The sequence below is a fragment of the Haliotis rufescens genome, unplaced genomic scaffold (assembly GCF_023055435.1).
Source record: "Haliotis rufescens isolate VD_foot unplaced genomic scaffold, xgHalRufe1.0.p SCAF_6, whole genome shotgun sequence".
Lineage (NCBI taxonomy): Eukaryota > Metazoa > Mollusca > Gastropoda > Lepetellida > Haliotidae > Haliotis > Haliotis rufescens.
The window spans coordinates 32,125,566-32,143,802 of NW_025964334.1; the positions used below are offsets into that span (position 1 = coordinate 32,125,566).

General features: G+C 40.3%; 2 protein-coding genes across 2 annotated transcripts; both read right to left on the minus strand.

Moving 5' to 3' along the window:
• Positions 1-2,202: 2,202 nt before the first annotated feature.
• LOC124119317 lies at positions 2,203-3,558 on the minus strand. Its single transcript, XM_048386499.1, has 2 exons — positions 3,504-3,558; positions 2,203-3,326 (listed from the first exon to the last, which is right to left on the minus strand). Exons 1-2 carry the CDS (start codon positions 3,556-3,558, stop codon positions 2,203-2,205), a joined length of 1,179 nt encoding a protein of 392 aa, XP_048242456.1.
• A 2,995-nt stretch (positions 3,559-6,553) lies between these two features.
• LOC124119316 lies at positions 6,554-7,903 on the minus strand. The gene is made up of 2 exons (XM_046481802.2): positions 7,849-7,903; positions 6,554-7,671 (listed from the first exon to the last, which is right to left on the minus strand). The coding sequence occupies exons 1-2, from the start codon at positions 7,901-7,903 to the stop codon at positions 6,554-6,556; spliced, it is 1,173 nt and encodes a 390-aa protein (XP_046337758.2).
• Positions 7,904-18,237: the final 10,334 nt, after the last annotated feature.

Sequence of the window (18,237 nt, forward strand, 5' to 3'; positions counted from 1 at the left end):
AAATCTGGATAAACTACAGGGATAATTGCTATCATTATCAAAAGAACAGTCTAATATACTGAAAATCAGTGTCTAACTGTGACGTAGCTAAGGCATTTTATAAGTTTTGGCAACTTTGGAGATATAAATTTCGAAACAATTTTGCGAGGGCACGAGGCCTAGCCAAGCGGGATCAGTAGCCATGACTGGTAGACCTCTGCAGCTTGAAACCTTCTCCACAAATTGAAATAGTTGGATTTGGCCGAAATATGTTTGAATTGTTACCTTGTTTCGTTTTGTCGCTCTGTGTACATCTGACTACACTTCTTAACGTTATGACAGGACAGACCGACTGTCAACAACGTCTGACCATGGCCGTGACGTCTCATAGACTAGGGTTAGAGTAGCTTCCCTTTGACAAAGGGCAGCTACTCTAGCGGACAGACCGATGGATTGCCGCGAAAGGCAATTAAAAACAATTGTTGTTTTGCGTATGTGTTGCTTCGCCACTGTATAAGAAACAGATTTCAGTTGGAACTATATTGGCTACTGTCACTGTCCGACTGACACATCACTTACCCTGTGACGTAATGAAAATTAATGCGCGCATTCCAGGAAAACTCGCAATGTTTCGGTAATGTTTGTGAGAGGGAAAGCGATTTTGAAGCGCAGAATTAAAGAATGACATTATATGAAAAAGAGGTTATCACGCTTGTGTGTTTGGGGATGGTAAATATCCTGTATTAGGAATAAACACTATGTATTTAGCTCGCCAAGGCTCGCTGAATACAACGTTTATTCCTAATGCAGGATATTTACCATCCCCAAACACACAAGCGTGATAACCTCTATTTATCAGGCAGGATATTTTTTTTCTCTCACTGCTTCAAAACACACTTTTGTAAAAGGGGAATTAATAACTGATTTTAAAGGATATTTTCAATGATCTGCCAAAACCACGCATCAGATTCCATTGGGTGGAAAATGCAAAAGAGCAGTGACAAAATGTGTAAATAGATAACTGCAAAATCAATGATAAAGCCTGGTGTTCGCGAAAAAGCATGTAAAGGAGCACATGCTTTTTGTGATAGTAATGTTGAACATGGGATGTTAATGTTAAATAAGTGATGTTAATAGTAAACGTATCATAGTTCTGGGGATGTATGTTTTAAGCCGTATTTCAATTGTATCGTTAGTTATAAGCCATGTCAGCTTGTTGAATGTGGGGCAGGCTTTAGATGTTTACCGCCTACGTAAAACCCTCGAGCTCGGACATGGCGTTGCTAAACTGTAACACATAATCAGGGCGAGTCTCGGATTCGAATCCATGTGATATTTATGCTGAATGTGTTGTGCATAATGTTGAATGTGTTGTAGTAAAGTAAAATGTGCAAAATTCACGTTGCACGTGTTAGAGTTATAGTAGTGTAAAATTGTGATATTAATCTTGATGTCATAGTTATGTTGGATGTGTTATAGTTATGATGGGCTTTACAGCATATGTGGTGGTAATGTGTGATGCATAATAACATCCTACAACTGCCCAACTGTATAATGCATACGTATCCTGAGTAGACACCTTCCTTTTGATCTGCTTCTAGGAATGTGTAAAATACAAGTGTTCCATGTAAGATCGATTCAACCACATGGAATGCTAGATTTCCGATCTCGCACTTCTGACATCGGATGATATAGCCTCCATATAAACCAGTTTGTTTATATATCGATATATATGTGTGTGTATTTGTATGTGACTTGTTTATTTGCATCATAATATTTGCAAAAGTAGGTACCATTAATCTAAATTTATCATTTTATGTACAGTTTAGTCCTTTGTAGGGACGAGTGTTCAAATAGGTTTAACCTGTTATTCAATCCCATTCCTTTTCGGAAATAAATATTGTTCAAATCATAATCTCCATATTCAGTAATGACATATCTAAGGAACAATACAAGTCTATATGTGTGTATTAATATGACATATTTTATTTGTCATCAAAACAATTATAACAACTTCAACACTCACTTCCACAAATATCACAGAATATAGATCATATAGCACTATGTTTCAGACATAGGGATTGATGTTATACAAGTGGCGGTCTTCTTGACCATAAATAGAAGAGGTATTTCCAATAGCACTACGAGGGTCTCAGACATTATCATACAGACTTCATATGTAATATCAGTTACTATCATTCAAGTGATATGATTGTCCATATTTCACAACTGGAATATGCCAGACAGGAACTCCTCACAATGCTTGGAAGCAACTACGGCTTTGGCAGATCGGGGTCTCCTGGTCCTGTGTCTCTTATTTGCAAACCACTTTCGGAGCTGAGAAAGTGTGATGCCACCCTTGTTGGCCATGTCTTCAGCTTCTGTATGAGTTGGGTAGGGGTTGTTTAGATGCTTATGGTACCACGATTCCATCAAGGTGATGGATTCAGGATTGAGGTTTCTGCTGGCAGGTCGGGACAGCTTCTTGTCTTGTTTTTCTAGATTGTTAAGACTTCTCTCGATGCTGGTGAATACCAGGTGGAGCTGGTCAGTATATCTGTTGGTCAGCCAGTTGTGGTAGTCCGTGGGAAAGAAACCATCTTGAAGACACTGTTCATGCTCCTTCTGAATAGATGACGAATAGAAGGCAAGGAAGCTGGATAGTTCTTTAACCTCTGCTGGGAACCTTGACTGGAGTGACTGAAGTCTATTCTCAAGAGCTGACTGACGATCGGAGGAATGGCAGTTGGTAGTCTTCGTTGTTGAAACTCTATCAAGTGTTTTTGAGATGATATCATCAACAGCTTTACCAATGTCCGGTCTGGAGGAAGACGGCAGCTTGAAGTCAAGTGGTCGCGTCTCTGTGACGAGGCTGATCTCCATACATTTTGAATGTTGGCGAGTGGCATCTGGTATTTGCGTTGGTGTAGACAGGGCAGGGGTGTTTGGAATCGATACTGGATGGATGGGCAGAATTGGTGGACTAGAAATCGTCCCCGTTTTGCTGGAAGGTAAGAAGGATGGACTCAATGGTGCACTGGAAACCCCAAACGACTGGGTTGGAAGGAAGCATGGACTTGGTGGCAGGAATGGTGGACTCGGTGGTAGGGTGCAGCTGGAAGCCATGTAGGAGCCTGGTCTGAAGCTGGAAGTGTAGTACCTGGTGGAGCAGGGAGGGAAGACACTGTAGGGGCTGGAGAAGCAGGTTGCCTGGAGGTAGGTGGGAGATGCCATCGGGTGGAGGCTTGAGAGAGTTGGTACATTGTGGGGGGAGTCAGCAACTGGCAGTGTGAGGGATGGCACACCACGTCTCTTGGGCAGAGGGGTTGATGTGTGCTGAGGTGCTCCTGCAATAAAGGAAATATTGTATAACATACTCAGGGTAAGCAATGGCATGGATACGGCATAGACTTTACCCAATGGCACTTTGAATAAGAAGGACTTGAATAATGAGGACATCTCACTCATTTTATTCCATCTATAGATTAGAACTTGATACTAGAACACTACGTGGAAGGACTTACCAATACCAGAATTGACGTGATAGGAATCATCAACAGGAGTTTTCAAGTCAGCCATCTTTGATTTGAGGAACGTTCACTTGTTCAAGGTACTGAGGTAGCCGTGTATCAACAGACTCAACAAGTGAGATGTGCTCACCTTCCAACTGTGGAGTTTTATGCTCTACTCACTTCTCTGGCGTCATCACCTTCAACCCCATTGGCTGTAAGGACTCTTTGATCCATGGCTTCTATTTGAACATTTAACTCTCTTTGATCTAGGGTTTCACTAACCAATTGATTACTCTTTCTTTATAACATCAAGCCAATCAGCTGATTGGAATTTAGTTTGGCCTCTTGATTCGTCTTTGCCTTGTCAACATTCAAGGATGACGAGATTATCGAGTTTTGATAGACGGTCTTTGTATGTGTATATGACGGAAAGCGGTTGATGGGGGTTTCATTGGTTTCAATTATCTCTGGCTTCTTTAACGATGTGTTCCCTTTATGTTTGATTGGCTATGGTGTCTTTCATCTCTCGTGTTACTGGTAAGTGTTTTGATAGCGTTAAACAAACATTTTCCTTTGGCGGGATTTCCTGATTGACGTATCTTTCTTTGACTTTCTCTGACACAAACCAATTAGTTTATTGGATTGATTGTTTCGACTACAAGTTGGGTTTTCCACATTTACGAATGATAATGATGTTTCGTAATACTGTCTTAAGCAGCTGAACGCAACGTTTAATTACACCCAAACTACAATCTGCGGAGTTGTGGGTAGAATATTTGTATAGCAAGCATAGTACATTATAAACAATATTGTAGTCAATGCGTAACGTTAGTGAACACAATTGTTGATCAATGTAATTCCCTATTTTGATTTATACCATATGTTCCCGTATATTTTTTCACGTTAACGGTTGACTTGCTTTTTCATGTGTTTGTGACAGTTGTCACCTGTGGGGCAGGATACGCTTATCTTTTCGCCCAAATCTGGTGTCATCACTGTTTGATACTGATTCATTAACGCATGCATTTGATATAGTCGGATTGGTGTAATGGACCCTACTTTTAGAAAAAAAATAATCTTTGGATTAATATGGATTAATGTGCACATCCTTTTATGTGATAGTAGTGTTGAGGATGTGATGTTAACGTTGAATATGTGATATTAATGTTGAACGTATCATAGTTATGGTGAATGTATGTTTAAATGAGTATTACAGTTATATCGTGAGGTATACGTCATGTCAGCTTGATGCATATGAATTTTAAACATGTTTAAAGGTGTTTAAATTCTAAACATGTTTGGATTAAGGGAATGTTGTGTTTAGGCTATGAAGCGATGGTTCATATCATGTGTTTAGAATCCAAACGAGTTTAGACAGAACACACAAATGTGCATACCGTTAAGGATTCAAACACGTTCCTAAACATGTCTTGTATGTGTTTACATTCTACACACATTTTTACAGTGTGGTTTAAGTGGTGAATTATACTAATTTGATAAGTGTACAGTCTACCAGGCAGGATAGAACATTCGCTGTTTACTAAGCTTCTGGCCGCTGTTACTTCTTAAGTAAGTCAAATCAACTAGACTTTTTTCTCAGTGTAGGGAATTTGTTAAACATAAGATAATAAGATAAACTGATTCCTTTCTGTTGCAAATGACTGACATACAAACGCATATGCGCATTTATCAGGCAGGATATTTTTTTTCTCTCACTGCTTCAAAACACACTTTTGTAAAAGGATTTTAAAGGATATTTTCAATGATCTGCCAAAACCACGCATCAGATTCCATTGGGTGGAAAATGCAAAAGAGCAGTGACAAAATGTGTAAATAGATAACTGCAAAATCAATGATAAAGCCTGGTGTTCGCGAAAAAGCATGTAAAGGAGCACATGCTTTATGTGATAGTAATGTTGAATATGGGATGTTAATGTTAAATAAGTGATGTTAATAGTAAACGTATCATAGTTCTGGGGATGTATGTTTTAAGCCGTATTTCAATTGTATCGTTAGTTATAAGCCATGTCAGCTTGTTGAATGTGGGCGACAAGTCTAAAGTGAGGCAGGCTTTAGATGTTTACCGCCTACGTAAAACCCTCGAGCTCGGACATGGCGTTGCTAAACTGTAACACATAATCAGGGCGAGTCTCGGATTCGAATCCATGTGATAATTATGCTGAATGTGTGGTGCATAATGTTGAATGTGTTGTAGTAAAGTAAAATGTGCAAAATTCACGTTGCACGTGTTAGAGTTATAGTAGTGTAAAATTGTGATATTAATCTTGATGTCATAGTTATGTTGGATGTGTTATAGATATGTTTGGCTTTACAGCATATGTGGTGGTAATGTGTGATGCATAATAACATCCTACAACTGCCCAACTGTATAATGCATACGTATCCTGAGTAGACACCTTCCTTTTGATCTGCTTCTGGGAATGTGTATAATACAAGTGTTCCATGTAAGATCGTTACAACCAAATGGAATGCTAGATTTCCGATCTCGCACTTCTGACATCGGATGATATAGTCTCCATATAAACCAGTTTGTTTATATATCGATATATGTGTGTGTATTTGTGTATTTGTATGTGACTTGTTTATTTGCATCATAATCTTTGCAACAGTAGGTACCATTAATCAAAAGTTATCATTTTATGTACAGTTTAGTCCTTTGTAGGGACGAGTGTTCAAATAGGTTTAACCTGTTATTCAATCCCATTCCTTTTCGGAAATAAATATTGTTCAAATCATAGTCTCCATATTCAGTAAAGACATATCTAAGGAACAATACAAGTCCATATGTGTGTATTAATATGACATATTTTATTTGTCATCAAAACAATTATAACAACTTCAACACTCACATCCACAAATATCACAGAATATAGATCATATAGCACTATGTTTCAGACATAGGGATTGATGTTATACAAGTGGCGGTCTTCTTGACCATAAATAGAAGAGGTATTTCCAATAGCACTACGAGGGTCTCAGACATTATCATACAGACTTGTAATATCAGTTACTATCATTCAAGTGATATGATTGTCCATATTTCACAACTGGAATATGCCAGACAGGAACTCCTCACAATGCTTGGAAGCATCTACGGCTTTGGCAGATCGGGGTCTCCTGGTCCTGTGTCTCTTATTTGCAAACCACTTTCGGAGCTGAGAAAGTGTGATGCCTCCCTTGTTGGCCATGTCTTCAGCTTCTGTATGAGTTGGGTAGGGGTTGTTTAGATGCTTATGGTACCACGATTCCATCAAGGTGATGGATTCAGGATTGAGGTTTCTGCTGGCAGGTCGGGACAGCTTCTTGTCTTGTTTTTCTAGATTGTTAAGACTTCTCTCGATGTTGGTGAAGACCAGGTGGAACTGGTCAGTATATCTGTTGGTCAGCCAGTTGTGGTAGTCCGTGGGAAAGAAACCATCTTGGAAACACTGCTCCTTCTGAATAGATGACGAATGGAAGGCAAGGAAGCTGGATAGTTCTTTAACCTCTGCTGGGAACCTTGACTGGAATGACTGAAGTCTATTCTCAAGAGCTGACTGACGATCGGAGGAATGGCAGTTGGTAGTCTTCGTTGTTGAAACTCTATCAAGTGTTTTTGAGATAATGTCATCAACAGCTTTACCAATGTCCGGTCTGGAGGAAGACGGCAGCTTGAAGTCAAGAGGTCGCGTCTCTGTGACGAGGCTGATGTCCATACATTTTGAATGTGGGCGAGTGGCATCTGGTATTTGCGTTGGTGTAGACAAGGCAGGGGTGTTTGGAATCGATACTGGATGGATGGGCAGAATTGGTGGACTAGAAATCGTCCCCGTTTTGCTGGAAGGTAAGAAGGATGGACTCAATGGTGCACTGGAAACCCCAAACGACTGGGTTGGAAGGAAGCATGGACTTGGTGGCAGGAATGGTGGACTCGGTGGTAGGGTGCAGCTGGAAGCCATGTAGGAGCCTGGTCTGAAGCTGGAAGTGTAGTACCTGGTGGAGCAGGGAGGGAAGACACTGTAGGGGCTGGAGAAGCAGGTTGCCTGGAGGTAGGTGGGAGATGCCATCGGGTGGAGGCTTGAGAGAGTTGGTACATGGTGGTGGGAGTCAGCAACTGGCAGTGTGAGGGATGGCACACCACGTCTCTTGGGCAGAGGGGTTGATGTGTGCTGAGGTGCTCCTGCAATAAAGAAAATATTGTATAACATACTCAGGGTAAGCAATGGCATGGATACGGCATAGACATTACCCAATGGCACTTTGAATAAAAAGGACTTGAATAATGAGGAGATCTCACTCATTTTATTCCATCTATCGATTAGAACTTGATACTAGAACACTATGTGGAAGGACTTACCAATACCAGAATTGACGTGAAAGGAATCATCAACAGGAGTTTTCAAGTCAGCCATCTTGGATTTGAAGAACGTTTTGTTCAGGGTTCTGAGGTAGCTGTTGTATCAACAGACTCAACGAATGAGATGTGCTCACCTTACTTACTTACTTACTTACTTACTTACTTTGGAGATTTAACGTGCGCTTTCCGACTGATGCGTTTTTCGCACACGGTGTGTGTGCTCACCTTACTTACTTACTTACTTACTTACTTTGGAGATTAACGTGCGCTTTCCGACTGATGCGTATTTCGCACACGGGCCCGGCCAGGCCATTTAATGTGTTTCCGAAAGGGGCGAAGGTGGTCTGTGCAACCCAAGAGGGGGGTTTTAGGGGTTGCTTATATAGAATTTGGGAATTTTGAGATTTGGAATAGATGCCGATGGGATTGGGGAGGAGAACTAAGGGAGCTGGGTATGGTGGATGTTTGTTTGTTTATGTGATTTTGATTTGGTAGGTTATTGTGTTTTTAGATGCGTTTTATTAGTTCCGTTTTTATTAAGAATACGCCTAAGGCCTTGAAGTCTTCTTGTTTATTTTGTGGGTTTAGTATTCCTTCTAGAGTTAGAGCCTTGTTTAGATTGAGGGTGGTTTGTAATGCGGTTCGATGTGTTAGGTAGTGTGTGCAGTGGATGAGTGCGTGTTCTGGGGTTTCTGGTTGTTTGCAGTGTGGGCAGTTACCTGTAGTGTGTTTTTTAATTTTTTTCAGGTGGTTATTTAGGTTGGTGTGTCCTGTTTGGAGTTTAGTGATTACTCTGTCGATTTTTTTGGATGGATGGAGAATTTTGGGTTTGGTTAGTGGTTTGCTGAGCACTTTTTTGATTTGGCTATTTGAGTTTAGATATAGGTTATGCCATTTTTTGGTGATTTTTTGCTTGTTTACACTTTTAATTTCTGATTTTGAGATGGGTAAGTTTAAGCTTATTTCTGGGATTTTGAGGGATAGTTTAGCTGCTTTATCGGCGTTTTCGTTACCGTATATTCCTACGTGGGCGGGTATCCACAAGAAGGTTATTTGTTTGCCTGCCTTAGTTAGGTCGTTGGAGCTTTTAAGTATTTGATTTATTAATTAAGGTCGGTTTTTGGTATTTTTGTTTTGGAGGGCTTGCAGTCCACTTAGGGAGTCGGTAAGTATTAGGATTTTTTTTTGTGTTTTGGGGGATTCTTGATTATGGAGGGCTGAGGCCATGCCCATTAGTTCTGCCGTGAATATTGATTGGTTGTTTGGGAGTCGGAAGGATTGTGTGGTTTTAGTTGGTTGTGTGGTATGGACTCCGAAACCTGTGTGTTTGGAGGTCGGATCTGAAGATCCGTCCGTGTAAATGTGACACCAATTTGGCCAATTTTCGTGTATGTATGCTAGTGTGGTAGTTTTAGCTATGTTTGGGTCGGTTTGTTTATTTATTTGGCTAGCTAGTGTTGTGTCTATTTGGGGTATTTTAAGTTTAGGGGTGAAGATATTTGATTGTTTGCAGTTTTGTTTAAGATTTTTAATTTGGTGTTCATTTAGGTAGTTTGTTATTCTTTGGGATATTGGGGTAAGTAAGTGTTGTTTACGAGCTAGAGCTTGGTTTTTGGGGCTGATGTTTTGGTTTATTAAGTTTTGGATGAGAGGGTTTGATTGGGACGCGGCCCAGAAATTTAAGCTTAGCTGTTCCCTGCGTAGACTTAGTGGCATTTCTCCTGTTAAGGCCTGAAGTGAGGTGTAGGAGGTGCCATGTTGGGTGCGTGTAATTAGTTTGAGAGCCTGATATTGTATTGAGTCAAGTTTTTTAGATAGAGAGTTGTTTAGGGTGTTGTATATGGCGCAGCCGTAGTCTAGTTTTGATCTAATTAGTGATATGTAGAGAGAGAGGAGGGTATCTTTGGATGCTCCCCAGTTAGAGCCAGTTAGGCATCTTAGGGTGTTTAGGTCTTTACTGCATTTAGTTGTTAGGTTTTGGATGTGAGCATCCCAGGTGAGATGTTCATCGGAAATAAGTCCTAAGAATTTGGTTTGTTTTTGAAATTTGATTGTTTGACTGTTTAGCTGGAGGATTGGGGAGGCGGGTTTCATGTTTTTATGTTTGAATACTATTCCTGTTGTTTTTTCTGAGTTAAGGGAGAAGCCCCATTTGTCAGCCCATTGTTGTATTTTATTAAGAGATTTTTGGAGTAGATTTTGGACCATGTTCATGCTTTTAGTGCGGATCCAGATGGCTCCATCATCCGCGAATGTTGATGTGTTTACTTTAGGGGATAGGCCCTCGAATAGATCGTTTATCATTATATTGAAGAGGGTGGGGCTGAGGATACTGCCCTGTGGAGTACCATTTTCTAGGGGACATTGGTCCGATAGAGTTTGGTCTATACCCACGGTTATTTTACGATTGTTTAGGAAGTCCTGGATGTAGTTTATTATCTGACCTTTGAGTCCTATTTTTTTAAGTTTTTGTATTAGCCCATCGTGCCATACCATGTCGAAAGCTTTAGAGAAGTCTAAGAAGATGCCTGTGGTATATTGTTTATTTAGTTGTCCTGTCTTAATATCTTGTTCTAGTCGGGCGAGGTTATCTAGGGTTGAGCGGCCAGGAGTGAAACCGCTTTGATCTGGGTTTATGATGTTATTTTGGGTTAAGTAATGTTGTAATCTATTTTTAGCCATTGATTCCATTACTTTACATAAGTTTGAAGTTAGGGATATTGGCCTATATGAGTTAGCTTGATTAGCTGGTTTATTAGGTTTAGGGATTGGCATGACTAGGGCCTGTGTGTGCTCACCTACTTACTTACTTACTTACTTTGGAGATTAACGTGCGCTTTCCGACTGATGCGTATTTCGCACACGGGCCCGGCCAGGCCATTTAATGTGTTTCCGAAAGGGGCGAAGGTGGTCTGTGCAACCCAAGAGGGGGGTTTTAGGGGTTGCTTATATAGAATTTGGGAATTTTGAGATTTGGAATAGATGCCGATGGGATTGGGGAGGAGAACTAAGGGAGCTGGGTATGGTGGATGTTTGTTTGTTAATGTGATTTTGATTTGGTAGGTTATTGTGTTTTTAGATGCGTTTTATTAGTTCCGTTTTTATTAAGAATACGCCTAAGGCCTTGAAGTCTTCTTGTTTATTTTGTGGGTTTAGTAGTCCTTCTAGAGTTAGAGCCTTGTTTAGATTGAGGGTGGTTTGTAATGCGGTTCGATGTGTTAGGTAGTGTGTGCAGTGGATGAGTGCGTGTTCTGGGGTTTCTGGTTGTTTGCAGTGTGGGCAGTTACCTGTAGTGTGTTTTTTAATTTTTTTCAGGTGGTTATTTAGGTTGGTGTGTCCTGTTTGGAGTTTAGTGATTACTCTGTCGATTTTTTTGGATGGATGGAGAATTTTGGGTTTGGTTAGTGGTTTGCTGAGCACTTTTTTGATTTGGCTATTTGAGTTTAGATATAGGTTATGCCATTTTTTGGTGATTTTTTGCTTGTTTACACTTTTAATTTCTGATTTTGAGATGGGTAAGTTTAAGCTTATTTCTGGGATTTTGAGGGATAGTTTAGCTGCTTTATCGGCGTTTTCGTTACCGTATATTCCTACGTGGGCGGGTATCCACAAGAAGGTTATTTGTTTGCCTGCCTTAGTTAGGTCGTTGGAGCTTTTAAGTATTTGATTTATTAATTTAGGTCGGTTTTTGGTATTTTTGTTTTGGAGGGCTTGCAGTCCACTTAGGGAGTCGGTAAGTATTAGGATTTTTTTTTGTGTTTTGGGGGATTCTTGATTATGGAGGGCTGAGGCCATGCCCATTAGTTCTGCCGTGAATATTGATTGGTTGTTTGGGAGTCGGAAGGATTGTGTGGTTTTAGTTGGTTGTGTGGTATGGACTCCGAAACCTGTGTGTTTGGAGGTCGGATCTGAAGATCCGTCCGTGTAAATGTGACACCAATTTGGCCAATTTTCGTGTATGTATGCTAGTGTGGTAGTTTTAGCTATGTTTGGGTCGGTTTGTTTATTTATTTGGCTAGCTAGTGTTGTGTCTATTTGGGGTATTTTAAGTTTAGGGGTGAAGATATTTGATTGTTTGCAGTTTTGTTTAAGATTTTTAATTTGGTGTTCATTTAGGTAGTTTGTTATTCTTTGGGATATTGGGGTAAGTAAGGGTTGTTTACGAGCTAGAGCTTGGTTTTTGGGGCTGATGTTTTGGTTTATTAAGTTTTGGATGAGAGGGTTTGATTGGGACGCGGCCCAGAAATTTAAGCTTAGCTGTTCCCTGCGTAGACTTAGTGGCATTTCTCCTGTTAAGGCCTGAAGTGAGGTGTAGGAGGTGCCATGTTGGGTGCGTGTAATTAGTTTGAGAGCCTGATATTGTATTGAGTCAAGTTTTTTAGATAGAGAGTTGTTTAGGGTGTTGTATATGGCGCAGCCGTAGTCTAGTTTTGATCTAATTAGTGATATGTAGAGAGAGAGGAGGGTATCTTTGGATGCTCCCCAGTTAGAGCCAGTTAGGCATCTTAGGGTGTTTAGGTCTTTACAGCATTTAGTTGTTAGGTTTTGGATGTGAGCATCCCAGGTGAGATGTTCATCGGAAATAAGTCCTAAGAATTTGGTTTGTTTTTGAAATTTGATTGTTTGACTGTTTAGCTGGAGGATTGGGGAGGCGGGTTTCATGTTTTTATGTTTGAATACTATTCCTGTTGTTTTTTCTGAGTTAAGGGAGAAGCCCCATTTGTCAGCCCATTGTTGTATTTTATTAAGAGATTTTTGGAGTAGATTTTGGACCATGTTCATGCTTTTAGTGCGGATCCAGATGGCTCCATCATCCGCGAATTTTGATGTGTTTACTTTAGGGGATAGGCCCTCGAATAGATCGTTTATCATTATATTGAAGAGGGTGGGGCTGAGGATACTGCCCTGTGGAGTACCATTTTCTAGGGGACATTGGTCCGATAGAGTTTGGTCTATACCCACGGTTATTTTACGATTGTTTAGGAAGTCCTGGATGTAGTTTATTATCTGACCTTTGAGTCCTATTTTTTTAAGTTTTTGTATTAGCCCATCGTGCCATACCATGTCGAAAGCTTTAGAGAAGTCTAAGAAGATGCCTGTGGTATATTGTTTATTTAGTTGTCCTGTCTTAATATCTTGTTCTAGTCGGGCGAGGTTATCTAGGGTTGAGCGGCCAGGAGTGAAACCGCTTTGATCTGGGTTTATGATGTTATTTTGGGTTAAGTAATGTTGTAATCTATTTTTAGCCATTGATTCCATTACTTTACATAAGTTTGAAGTTAGGGATATTGGCCTATATGAGTTAGCTTGATTAGCTGGTTTATTAGGTTTAGGGATTGGCATGACTAGGGCCTGTGTGTGCTCACCTACTTACTTACTTACTTTGGAGATTAACGTGCGCTTTCCGACTGATGCGTATTTCGCACACGGGCCCGGCCAGGCCATTTAATGTGTTTCCGAAAGGGGCGAAGGTGGTCTGTGCAACCCAAGAGGGGGGTTTTAGGGGTTGCTTATATAGAATTTGGGAATTTTGAGATTTGGAATAGATGCCGATGGGATTGGGGAGGAGAACTAAGGGAGCTGGGTATGGTGGATGTTTGTTTGTTTATGTGATTTTGATTTGGTAGGTTATTGTGTTTTTAGATGCGTTTTATTAGTTCCGTTTTTATTAAGAATACGCCTAAGGCCTTGAAGTCTTCTTGTTTATTTTGTGGGTTTAGTATTCCTTCTAGAGTTAGAGCCTTGTTTAGATTGAGGGTGGTTTGTAATGCGGTTCGATGTGTTAGGTAGTGTGTGCAGTGGATGAGTGCGTGTTCTGGGGTTTCTGGTTGTTTGCAGTGTGGGCAGTTACCTGTAGTGTGTTTTTTAATTTTTTTCAGGTGGTTATTTAGGTTGGTGTGTCCTGTTTGGAGTTTAGTGATTACTCTGTCGATTTTTTTGGATGGATGGAGAATTTTGGGTTTGGTTAGTGGTTTGCTGAGCACTTTTTTGATTTGGCTATTTGAGTTTAGATATAGGTTATGCCATTTTTTGGTGAGTTTTTGCTTGTTTACACTTTTAATTTCTGATTTTGAGATGGGTAAGTTTAAGCTTATTTCTGGGATTTTGAGGGATAGTTTAGCTGCTTTATCGGCGTTTTCGTTACCGTATATTCCTACGTGGGCGGGTATCCACAAGAAGGTTATTTGTTTGCCTGCCTTAGTTAGGTCGTTGGAGCTTTTAAGTATTTGATTTATTAATTTAGGTCGGTTTTTGGTATTTTTGTTTTGGAGGGCTTGCAGTCCACTTAGGGAGTCGGTAAGTATTAGGATTTTTTTTGTGTTTTGGGGGATTCTTGATTATGGAGGGCTGAGGCCATGCCCATTAGTTCTGCCGTGAATATTGATTGGTTGTTTGGGAGTCGGAAGGATTGTGTGGTTTTAGTTGGTTGTGTGGTATGGACTCCGAAACCTGTGTGTTTGGAGGTCGGATCTGAAGATCCGTCCGTGTAAATGTGACACCAATTTGGCCAATTTTCGTGTATGTATGCTAGTGTGGTAGTTTTAGCTATGTTTGGGTCGGTTTGTTTATTTATTTGGCTAGCTAGTGTTGTGTCTATTTGGGGTATTTTAAGTTTAGGGGTGAAGATATTTGATTGTTTGCAGTTTTGTTTAAGATTTTTAATTTGGTGTTCATTTAGGTAGTTTGTTATTCTTTGGGATATTGGGGTAAGTAAGGGTTGTTTACGAGCTAGAGCTTGGTTTTTGGGCTGATGTTTTGGTTTATTAAGTTTTGGATGAGAGGGTTTGATTGGGACGCGGCCCAGAAATTTAAGCTTAGCTGTTCCCTGCGTAGACTTAGTGGCATTTCTCCTGTTAAGGCCTGAAGTGAGGTGTAGGAGGTGCCATGTTGGGTGCGTGTAATTAGTTTGAGAGCCTGATATTGTATTGAGTCAAGTTTTTTAGATAGAGAGTTGTTTAGGGTGTTGTATATGGCGCAGCCGTAGTCTAGTTTTGATCTAATTAGTGATATGTAGAGAGAGAGGAGGGTATCTTTGGATGCTCCCCAGTTAGAGCCAGTTAGGCATCTTAGGGTGTTTAGGTCTTTACTGCATTTAGTTGTTAGGTTTTGGATGTGAGCATCCCAGGTGAGATGTTCATCGGAAATAAGTCCTAAGAATTTGGTTTGTTTTTTAAATTTGATTGTTTGACTGTTTAGCTGGAGGATTGGGGAGGCGGGTTTCATGTTTTTATGTTTGAATACTATTCCTGTTGTTTTTTCTGAGTTAAGGGAGAAGCCCCATTTGTCAGCCCATTGTTGTATTTTATTAAGAGATTTTTGGAGTAGATTTTGGACCATGTTCATGCTTTTAGTGCGGATCCAGATGGCTCCATCATCCGCGAATTTTGATGTGTTTACTTTAGGGGATAGGCCCTCGAATAGATCGTTTATCATTATATTGAAGAGGGTGGGGCTGAGGATACTGCCCTGTGGAGTACCATTTTCTAGGGGACATTGGTCCGATAGAGTTTGGTCTATACCCACGGTTATTTTACGATTGTTTAGGAAGTCCTGGATGTAGTTTATTATCTGACCTTTGAGTCCTATTTTTTTAAGTTTTTGTATTAGCCCATCGTGCCATACCATGTCGAAAGCTTTAGAGAAGTCTAAGAAGATGCCTGTGGTATATTGTTTATTTAGTTGTCCTGTCTTAATATCTTGTTCTAGTCGGGCGAGGTTATCTAGGGTTGAGCGGCCAGGAGTGAAACCGCTTTGATCTGGGTTTATGATGTTATTTTGGGTTAAGTAATGTTGTAATCTATTTTTAGCCATTGATTCCATTACTTTACATAAGTTTGAAGTTAGGGATATTGGCCTATATGAGTTAGCTTGATTAGCTGGTTTATTAGGTTTAGGGATTGGCATGACTAGGGCCTGTGTGTGCTCACCTACTTACTTACTTACTTACTTTGGAGATTAACGTGCGCTTTCCGACTGATGCGTATTTCGCACACGGGCCCGGCCAGGCCATTTAATGTGTTTCCGAAAGGGGCGAAGGTGGTCTGTGCAACCCAAGAGGGGGGTTTTAGGGGTTGCTTATATAGAATTTGGGAATTTTGAGATTTGGAATAGATGCCGATGGGATTGGGGAGGAGAACTAAGGGAGCTGGGTATGGTGGATGTTTGTTTGTTTATGTGATTTTGATTTGGTAGGTTATTGTGTTTTTAGATGCGTTTTATTAGTTCCGTTTTTATTAAGAATACGCCTAAGGCCTTGAAGTCTTCTTGTTTATTTTGTGGGTTTAGTATTCCTTCTAGAGTTAGAGCCTTGTTTAGATTGAGGGTGGTTTGTAATGCGGTTCGATGTGTTAGGTAGTGTGTGCAGTGGATGAGTGCGTGTTCTGGGGTTTCTGGTTGTTTGCAGTGTGGGCAGTTACCTGTAGTGTGTTTTTTAATTTTTTTCAGGTGGTTATTTAGGTTGGTGTGTCCTGTTTGGAGTTTAGTGATTACTCTGTCGATTTTTTTGGATGGATGGAGAATTTTGGGTTTGGTTAGTGGTTTGCTGAGCACTTTTTTGATTTGGCTATTTGAGTTTAGATATAGGTTATGCCATTTTTTGGTGAGTTTTTGCTTGTTTACACTTTTAATTTCTGATTTTGAGATGGGTAAGTTTAAGCTTATTTCTGGGATTTTGAGGGATAGTTTAGCTGCTTTATCGGCGTTTTCGTTACCGTATATTCCTACGTGGGCGGGTATCCACAAGAAGGTTATTTGTTTGCCTGCCTTAGTTAGGTCGTTGGAGCTTTTAAGTATTTGATTTATTAATTTAGGTCGGTTTTTGGTATTTTTGTTTTGGAGGGCTTGCAGTCCACTTAGGGAGTCGGTAAGTATTAGGATATTTTTGTGTTTTTTGGATTCTTGATTATGGAGGGCTGAGGCCATGCCCATTAGTTCTGCCGTGAATATTGATTGGTTGTTTGGGAGTCGGAAGGATTGTGTGGTTTTAGTTGGTTGTGTGGTATGGACTCCGAAACCTGTGTGTTTGGAGGTCGGATCTGAAGATCCGTCCGTGTAAATGTGACACCAATTTGGCCAATTTTCGTGTATGTATGCTAGTTTGGTAGTTTTAGCTATGTTTGGGTCGGTTTGTTTATTTATTTGGCTAGCTAGTGTTGTGTCTATTTGGGGTATTTTAAGTTTAGGGGTGAAGATATTTGATTGTTTGCAGTTTTGTTTAAGATTTTTAATTTGGTGTTCATTTAGGTAGTTTGTTATTCTTTGGGATATTGGGGTAAGTAAGGGTTGTTTACGAGCTAGAGCTTGGTTTTTGGGGCTGATGTTTTGGTTTATTAAGTTTTGGATGAGAGGGTTTGATTGGGACGCGGCCCAGAAATTTAAGCTTAGCTGTTCCCTGCGTAGACTTAGTGGCATTTCTCCTGTTAAGGCCTGAAGTGAGGTGTAGGAGGTGCCATGTTGGGTGCGTGTAATTAGTTTGAGAGCCTGATATTGTATTGAGTCAAGTTTTTTAGATAGAGAGTTGTTAAGGGTGTTGTATATGGCGCAGCCGTAGTCTAGTTTTGATCTAATTAGTGATATGTAGAGAGAGAGGAGGGTATCTTTGGATGCTCCCCAGTTAGAGCCAGTTAGGCATCTTAGGGTGTTTAGGTCTTTACTGCATTTAGTTGTTAGGTTTTGGATGTGAGCATCCCAGGTGAGATGTTCATCGGAAATAAGTCCTAAGAATTTGGTTTGTTTTTTAAATTTGATTGTTTGACTGTTTAGCTGGAGGATTGGGGAGGCGGGTTTCATGTTTTTTATGTTTGAATACTATTCCTGTTGTTTTTTTCTGAGTTAAGGGAGAAGCCCCATTTGTCAGCCCATTGTTGTATTTTATTAAGAGATTTTTGGAGTAGATTTTGGACCATGTTCATGCTTTTAGTGCGGATCCAGATGGCTCCATCATCCGCGAATTTTGATGTGTTTACTTTAGGGGATAGGCCCTCGAATAGATCGTTTATCATTATATTGAAGAGGGTGGGGCTGAGGATACTGCCCTGTGGAGTACCATTTTCTAGGGGACATTGGTCCGATAGAGTTTGGTCTATACCCACGGTTATTTTACGATTGTTTAGGAAGTCCTGGATGTAGTTTATTATCTGACCTTTGAGTCCTATTTTTTTTAATTTTGTATTAGCCCATCGCGCCATACCATGTCGAAAGCTTTAGAGAAGTCTAAGAAGATGCCTGTGGTATATTGTTTATTTAGTTGTCCTGTCTTAATATCTTGTTCTAGACGGGCGAGGTTATCTAGGGTTGAGCGGCCAGGAGTGAAACCGCTTTGATCTGGGTTTATGATGTTATTTTGGGTTAAGTAATGTTGTAATCTATTTTTAGCCATTGATTCCATTA

Bases quoted from the DNA above. Each gene is read 5' to 3' on its own strand.
- LOC124119317 (XM_048386499.1), bottom strand. From the start codon at position 3,558: ATGGCTGACTTGAAAACTCCTGTTGATGATTCCTATCACGTCAATTCT. The intron at 3,327-3,503 runs GTAAGTCCTTCC...CCTTTATTGCAG, and splicing joins TCACGTCAATTCTGGTATTG to GAGCACCTCAGCACACATCA.
- LOC124119316 (XM_046481802.2), bottom strand. From the start codon at position 7,903: ATGGCTGACTTGAAAACTCCTGTTGATGATTCCTTTCACGTCAATTCT. The intron at 7,672-7,848 runs GTAAGTCCTTCC...TCTTTATTGCAG, and splicing joins TCACGTCAATTCTGGTATTG to GAGCACCTCAGCACACATCA.